At 46.0% G+C, this 8,540-nt stretch overlaps 2 protein-coding genes across 2 annotated transcripts in view; both read left to right on the top strand.

Moving 5' to 3' along the window:
• SARC_05802 (hypothetical protein) overlaps positions 1 to 3,402 on the top strand; it is a 6,760-nt gene extending 3,358 nt beyond the window's left edge. Inside the window, exons 4-6 of the mRNA XM_014300316.1 lie at positions 54 to 166; positions 959 to 1,024; positions 1,858 to 3,402. Of these exons, the coding sequence (XP_014155791.1) occupies positions 54 to 166; positions 959 to 1,024; positions 1,858 to 2,049 (371 nt within the window). The 3' untranslated portion in view covers positions 2,050 to 3,402. The remainder of the gene's footprint in view (positions 1 to 53; positions 167 to 958; positions 1,025 to 1,857) is intronic.
• Positions 3,403 to 4,418: 1,016 nt separating this feature from the next.
• SARC_05801 (hypothetical protein) lies at positions 4,419 to 7,328 on the top strand. The gene has a single exon (XM_014300315.1). It carries the CDS (start codon positions 4,500 to 4,502, stop codon positions 7,278 to 7,280), a length of 2,781 nt encoding a protein of 926 aa, XP_014155790.1. The 5' UTR covers positions 4,419 to 4,499; the 3' UTR covers positions 7,281 to 7,328.
• Positions 7,329 to 8,540: the final 1,212 nt, after the last annotated feature.

Below are 8,540 nucleotides of genomic sequence, written 5' to 3'. Positions count from 1 at the left end.
ATATATGTTTGAGATATCACGCGGGTGTCTTATATTCCAGCTTCATTAAACAGCTACAAATCCTCGAGCTGGGCTAGCCAGTGTAGTAGTGGTGGGTGCCGCGGCAGGTGTTGGGCAGTTGGCGCACGATGCACTGGAGCGTATGGCTATCAAGAAGCATATCAAGGTATGTTGTATCCTTGTGTAGCGATAAAAAAATCCTTCAAAATACATCAAATATTTGTGTGCGATGTAATTTACATGGTGCACGCCACAATGTGTTATGTGTGTAGCATTCTGCTATATAGTAGCTTAACTTCGTCCAGTATGTATCGAGATTGTTTAGTATAGATGTATTTGGATGCATATTATGTGCGTGTTTGTGTGCGTGTACGACTACTTTTGAACGAGACACCTAATGAGAGCTAAAGGGCTTTGGTCGAGCATAGGCTCCGCGATTTAGATTCCGTCGAGTGCTTGCCTGCCTTGCTCTGGGATATTACCCTCTAGTAAGAATTTCTGTGGCCCTGAAGTGAAGTTCGCATGAACATGTTTCATACGCCTGTGTCCGTGTATGTGTATCGAAATCGTGTAATCTCATTCTGTTTGTTTGTAAGTGTGGCTGTAGTTGTATGATTGCGTGTCGTATTACAGGATGAGTAGATCAGGCAATTGACCTAATGATGTAGAACATGATGAGCGTTAAACTATATCTCAATGGACGCACATACACGTGCATAGCTGTTACCAGAGTGGACTGAGTATTTTGTGTTCCGTATTCGCACAGAGTGTACTGTAGTTGGGCAGGCATATCTTATAGCCAGGCTATCGTACACATTAGCATTGGTCTCTATTCTACATAGCGCTAGTCAGCACTTTGTGGTAGAATACAGATTTCAAATCGACAAGCTGCAATACTACACTCACTCATCAGATATTGTAACCTAACAATATCTCTGCATTTTGGGTTTCGCACTAGAATCGGTTCCCAGAGCACTTCAAGAAGCCAGAGGTCAAGCCCGATCATGGACTACACACAGCCAACGTAAGTTGTCTACATTTAAGAGTTCCATGCCTATTGTGTGTAGTATGTGGTTGCATTCAGTAGACGAGTCCCTGTTATTATGCCAGATCCGTCATGTCCACGTCTATACGCACCAAGCTGATGAAACTGGTCGGATGTTCTCGATGGCACATGCTGTAGTCAGCGACACGGCCCTACTTATCGCACAACCATTGAGACTTTGTGTGTGCTGTAGCTGCATCTCACGCTTAAATAACATAACTCAATCCCAGAGTAGCTGTCTAGGCTGCATCGCATACTATAGGAGCGCTCGCGAAACTGTTTGCGGCCCATATTGTGGCTGACAGGCCATTGACAGTACTTTAAACTATCTGGGTATTGTACACGCTAATATTACTATGTGACGGATGCCGGACATGGATCTCACGGGATTTGATGAGTGCTTGACACAAGTCTGTGGATTGTCATCTGATTGATGTGTGGGTACAAGCATTTCTGGATCGGCTTTGTTCAAGCTCGTGAATTCAGTGCGGCATTATGTATGCAGCCATATCCTTTTGTTTAAATAGGTGGGGCCTAGACATCCGCGAACTCCAGATCAGTTCATCAGAGCAGCTCTTTGCTTGAGCACCATCGTATTCTATCACTAGACACATCCCGTGAAGCCAATCCACCCTTTGGCGCAGCGGCATCCCGTATTCTCGATTACCGAAGTTTCGAATGAGTGCCAATGATGGCTGTGACGGTTCCCACATCGCGGCTTCCACAGCCACTTAATTAGTGTCGAACAGTTCAATATACGCTTATCACTAGTGCGAATAGTCTCACAATAGTCTCTCACTCTCTCACCGCAGCGGCATCCGTATTTCTGGACCCCAATCATCCGCAACGGGGTCAACGACTACCGCGAACACCTGCACAAGGCCATCAAAGGCCTGCTGGAAGAGCACGAGGGTCTGCGAGTGGTGTGGCAGGACTTGAAAGATGCGGATGAGCGCGAAAAGGAGACGGGGACAGGAGTTGGGACAGAGACAGGGGAGGCTTAGCTAGCGTGCATGGGTGTATGGTAAAGGTGGTTGTCTAAGCACGGATGTGTGTATCTGGGTCTGAGCAGGATTAGTGTGAGCAAGTTCTGTGCAGGTTAGATTTGCATGCGGCGATCATGTGCTGTGCTTGCATGGCGAGATGAGTTGTAGAGTTATCGATGATGTAGGCTTGTAATGTGAGGAAGCACATTCCATGATTTAGAAATCCGGGCCTGATCCATTCGGGATATGCTTTTTCGACGAAGGTTATCCGATTGGTGTACACTTGACCGATATATTTTGTTTAGACTAGTTTAAGTTTTCTGAGCGGGTAAAAACTCCAGAGTTGTAGACGATAATTCAAGGCTAGGTTTAATTGATGTGCGGAATCACACGCCGGTATGTTGCTATCCACCGCAAGGAAGATGGATTCGTACATGCTGTATTGGCACTATCGGGATTCAGATCCCGTAAACGCGCATGTGGTAGTCGATTCGCCTACCCAAGTGAGGAAAAAGGGAGTGAGGACAAAGTGGAAGTGGTAGTAACTACAGTTTAGTCTAATTCCCAACTCACTAGAAACGAGACTGCGATTCTCATGGGAACGTAGAGTGGTGAGCGGTACAGTTCAAGGAGGTTGCAATGATTGGATTATATCGCACCATTTTATGTAGCGGTCGGAGTATGGGCTGGCTGGACCGATGTCTGCGAGCAGGTGGGCGGGTCGTGTTAGAGAAAATAACACCCTGAACAAACTGCTACTTATTGTGATATCACCTGAACGCATTTAGTTTACCCCCCCCCCCCCTCCCACATATTTTCTGTAAAGTTACTTTGGGTTTGCCGTTTGAGCAGTTGCAATTGAATAGACTGCTATCTTTTCAAGCGACAGTTCTTAGTATGGAGACCAAAGAGGATTCGATTTTTTTAAAAGCCGGAAGCAATTTCGGACGGAAGTTGTAGGAAACCTCGAAGGTCACATCTCTGGGATGGGGTGGAGTCTGGAAGCCGATGATAGTTATGAAAAATGTACGCATAGTGAGAGATTTTTGCGAGCTAGCACACGACTATAGAGTAACCTAGTTTGGTTCAGCATGTGCCTTTTTTGATAGGGTAATGTCGAACGTCAGTATGCTTGGAGTAATTCAAATTGAGCGACGGGTCTTCGGCGACCGTACCCTACATCATGCAGGTTAGTATAGTCCAAGGTCTAAGGTGACATTCAGCGAGCGACGAGAATATCAGTAATTTGTACACATAACCCAGAAGCGGAGATAATCCTAGACATCTTCGGGGCATTGTTCAACCGGGTGCACGAATTGTAGGATGGGCTCTAATGTCAGAGTGTCTTCACCGCATAAAATATACTTGCCATTATTAATAGATACGACACTACCAAGTGAAGATCAAGTCCTTTATATTTTGTTAGCTTCGACTGGTGTATATTTGATCAAGATTGTAGGGGTGGTCTATTGCTATGCATTCGTATACAGTAGTATCCAACTTTAGTGATTACTTGGCATAGGTCATGTTCCTATCAGCAATATCTCTAGCGAGTACGCGATCCTGAACGTCAAACGAGCTTGAGCTTCAATACTAAATTGTTGTATTAATTCGTCACATAGGAATATAATTATGTACAGACGTGTTCTTAATTGAGTACAGATGTGCTTGATAAATGTCAACGTAAGCAACAGTTGGTATTGAAGTTACTAGAATCGAATAGTAGAAGGATAACTTTTAAGCATGAACCGTCCCAGAATCTACTTGCATGGCATGCCAACTGTGAGAACACCATACAACGCAGAAGAACAAAGTAGCAATCATTATTCATGCTATGTATGTACAGGCCACACCAAGATGTAACCTTTTTTTCCATGACCACATTTTTTAAATAGCACCCTTTATTGCAGTAAAACGTTGAACGTAAACGCAAAAAACGATCGAATTTCTATACATTTGTGTTAGAAAAAAAACGACCCCACGCCCTCGGCTATACTGTAGTAAATTTATGAAGTATGTACCGCGCGACGCATGTTTCGTGCGCCGTGCGGGTTGGGGGGGACCAAGATATTGCGCACTGACGCTGATGGCTGTGTGATCAGAATCGTACACTAGGTCTCAAGTTAGGCTCCTCTTGTCCTTCTCTGTTTATAAACATTAAAGAACTACCATGCTTCTAAGCGAGTTGGTCTGAACGGCACGACTAACCTAGTTAACATTTTACGATATCGTAGGTGACTATGTCGCATACTCACTTATTAGGTGCATCTTGTCTAAAACAAGTGCGACCGTTTGTTCCTTGGAGATCAATATACAGTGTATACGTGTCTGATTTCTATATATGTAGCAACACAAACGGGCGTCATGCTACTGCCAGATATAGGAGGGGAGTCCACACACGTGTAACATCGCACACACACACGCACACGCTGCTTTCTCCCTGTTTGCATCGTAAACCTGCTGGTTTGATGCAGCAGTCTGGAACACCACTGGGCACATGCACGATCAGAACATACAAGAATCTACACGGCAACCCTAGTCACACAGAAAGATTTCGAAAAGCACGTTTGGAAAGGGCGTATAATGGCAGTGATCAGGCGATCCCCATTAACCCTACACTGTCCAGCTTCACACGTTTGACCCAAGCGAATGTGCAGAAGGCACAGGCACTCGGGTATGATACTATGATCAAAGGCGGTGTGCTGAGGATAGGGAAAGCGCCTACTATACCCATGCCAGTCAAGCAGGCTAAACGCAAACCCAGATTAAAGGGTGGGTATGGTTTGGGTGGAATTAGCAAAGATAGCCTTGGATCCGATGCATCTATGGCAGCAGATATGAATACACAGCCAGCGAGAGATGGGACGCTGGTGAGCTTTTATGAGGCTGAGAAGCACATTAATACACTCTCGAATATGAACAAGCACGCACAGGTCATAAACATATTCGAGCAGGTAGAAGCTCTAGCTTCGCAACCAGGAAGTACCCTCAGGCCTACACTAGACACAATAAATTATGTGCTGCATGCATACAGTGCAAGGTGGTTGGGACCTCGTGCCGTGTCTCTAATGAACGCAATGGAGAGTGTTTATGGGGTTACACCAGACGTGACATCGTACAGGCACGTGATTGCGGCGTGCAGTGCAGAGGGGGGGAGTGCCTTTCAGGCCATGTACTTCTACAAGGCTATGCTGAAGGCTGGGTATAGTGCATCGGAATTGGATCTAGATTCGGGTCTGGCTGTGTTGGGTGTGTGTTCGGAGGCAGGGTTTAGCACACTGGCGGTAGACATACTGGAAGTGGTGAAGACCAAAACAAGTGACACGTTTAAACTCGGGGAGGCATTTGGTAACACTGTATCGGCGTGTGCGGTGCACGGCGACCGGCCGCGGGATGTGATTTATCTGTATGAAGAGATGTTGGAACGTGGCTATAGTGTACAGGATGCCAACCTGATCGATGCCATGATTGCATATGCCGACTTAGGGTTTGCCGACAAGACTCTGCAGTTGTACGGGCTTGTAAGTGACAAGGGCAAGAACACGACCGATGCAGTGTGGTGTGCGGCTATTAAAGCGTGCCATGATCTGAACTGGTACGAGAAAGCTCTGGGGTTCCAAGTCAAGATGTTCCGCAAGAGTGTAACACCCAGTGCGCTCACGCTGAAGTACACTATAAGTGTGCTGCATAAGGCCCACAGATGGGAGAACATGCTGTATGTTGCGGAGTTGGGGGGTGTGTGCTGGAACTCTATAAACAGGGGAATGCTCTTACTTGGATTCGACCGAATTGATCCTGAGACAGCCAACCACCTGGTGAGTGCGTTTATGCACACCGGACATTTAGATGCCGGCGAGAATGCCGTTTCACACATGAAGTCGCTTAAGATACCTTTGCTGGATGATACCAAAACACACATTCTCACAGCCCTCACCACCCTGAAGGCTTACAAACGCGTACTGCGCCTGCACGGCGAGTGGGATTCCACGCGTATGACGTATACGCCAGGCATGATGGGTGCTGTGGTACAATCGGCAGTGCGACTGAACGAATATGAACAATCGAAGCTGTTTGTGCAGAGAGCGGATGAGTACGGTATAGCCCTACCGGACGACGTGCTCGCGGAGTATATAGAGACGACTACATTTAGGAAGGATCCGCTGGAGACGTTCCGAATCTTCGACAAACTATACAGACGTGATCTACCATTTCTGAATCTGGGTACGGTGATGCACGCACTGCGGGCGGCAATCAAGCAGGTACAAGCTGCCCAGGAGAAGGGAGGTAAGTTCCGTGATGATTTGAAGTTTAAGGGATCAAGGCCGTCTCTAGCCCGTAGTGCCCGGAAATCGAAGAGTGTAGACGACAGGTCAGCTGTCGAAGGAGATTTAGTTGCTGAGTTTGTTATGGCTGCTGAGAAGGCCATTGCTGCCGAGAAGTTGGCAAAAAAAGGGTATGTTTCAAATATACCACCGAAGATTACGTTGCCCGCCCCCCAGGTGTCTACAGAGCCACTCCCACTAGTACAAAGGTCGAGCAAAGCGTCATCTACACACACGGAAGCCCTGTGCGGTGAAACAGACGGGGATGTTGCAAATCATGTAGACAACACCTCTACCGAACCCAAATTGGACATCGATCTGTATGTGGACAAATTGAATAAGATCGCTGAACGGGCTCTAGGTGTGTATAGCGAGTTCGTGCGGGCGGATGTGTGGGATGCCAAGAACAATGTGTTGGACGCACGGAAGTTAACCAAGCATGAAACCAAGGCTGCAGTGTTGGTGATAGTCAACACGGCTGCTAAGTCTGTGAATGGATCGAATAATGGAGACGAGCATGGGCTGTGCCTGGCGGATTCGACCAAAGATCTAAGAGTGCAGGTGGGCTATCCGTATAAGTATTTGGGTGCGGACCAGACATTGCTAGTAAATACTAGCGTGGGTGGCTTTCGCTATGCGACTAGAGACCTTAGGTTAGAGAGCGAAAATGAGCAGTCGGCGCTGGTCATAAAAGCTGATAGGCTGTCTAAGTGGTGTCGACAGAATCCGTGGCCAACATTCAGTAGGCAATGGAGTAGCTCTTTCGACTCAGAAGGGAAAGGTATTAATATTAATTTGAAGGAATATGCAGGCAAAGGACTTGCAGTTAATCTGGACGGCCCCGGAGAGGTGGGATGGGGCGAGAGAAAGGTGCGTGTAGGTAGTAGAGACGTGTTGGTCCCTTCGTATGGGAAGTACGGGGTTTGAAATAGGTAGATGATAAACATATGTGGCTGACTTTTGACAAAAGAGAAGAAAAAAAATGTGGCGTGTACATTCAATTTCTTGATGATGCGTGCTATTTATATACTCAACGCCACAACTACTGATGGTGATTTCCTCTGAAATGATGACTTTCTACGAAAGTGGAAGCAAAAATCTTGTACGTAGGATGATCTATAGCGTTGTACATTCAGTTTCCTGATGATGTGTGCTATTTATATACTCAACGCCACAACTAATGATGGTGATTTCCTCTGAAATGATAACTTTCTATGAAAGTGGTAGCAAAATCATGTACGTAGGATGATCTATAGCGTTGTACATTCAGTTTCCTGATGATGCGTGCTATTTATATACTCAACGCCATACCCACTGATTTTGTTGAAAGTGGTAGCAAAATCTTGTACGTAGGATGATCTATAGCGTTGTACATTCAATTTACTGATGATGCGTGCTATTTATATACTCAAACGCCACAACTACTGATCTCTGAAATGGTGCCTTTCTACGAAAGTGGTAGCAAAACCGTTTACGTAGGATGATCTATAGTGGCACCCCCTAGGCTGTTCACGTGTTTTTTCGGATCTGTGCATAGCTAGGAAAAATAGTGCCCAGGACAGTATATGGACTCCATTCATATCTCACCTTGAAATTTGTCCGTATGCACTACAGATGGATATGTCACACACTCAATCGCATACTCTTTCTATTACTTAAGCATGGTATTTGATCCTAGGTGGGGTTGTATTGCTAGTTCACACGCACCAAGTACTGAAACCAGGCGTTACATGAATGGAGGTGTGCTACTGCAATAACAGCGCGTAAAACACACCCAATCACATTCTTTCTATTCCCAATAATGTATGGTACTCGAGTTATCCTTGGGGTTGACTTGGGTTTAATGCAGTACACCACGTCTAAATAAACACTGCGACTATCCGAATGGGCGTGTGAAATTATGGCAGCTCGCTTCATCTATAATTGGCAGCGGAGGAAGACGAATGACCTACGTGGGTCTTGAATGATATAGCGGAGGGGTTTGAAGTTAAGCCTCAATTGTTTCCACAAAATTCTTGGTATTGATATGAGATTGGTTTTCAGCGTGGTCATGGTTTGCGCTCGGCTGAAGACACGTCCTTAGACGTTGAGGTACCTAAAACGTGGACACACATATGAATTGCAGATCTATAGACGCACGCGCCCAAGTATTGCTTCTGCGGAAGCGTTTTCATTGTTTTGTTTTTC

The sequence above is a fragment of the Sphaeroforma arctica genome, assembly GCF_001186125.1.
Source record: "Sphaeroforma arctica JP610 unplaced genomic scaffold supercont1.386, whole genome shotgun sequence".
NCBI classification, from domain to species: domain Eukaryota; class Ichthyosporea; order Ichthyophonida; genus Sphaeroforma; species Sphaeroforma arctica.
This window is presented reverse-complemented; position numbering and strand designations above follow the sequence as displayed.

Coding starts and splice junctions, on each gene's coding strand:
- SARC_05801 (XM_014300315.1), top strand. CDS start 4,500: ATGCAGCAGTCTGGAACACCACTGGGCACATGCACGATCAGAACATAC.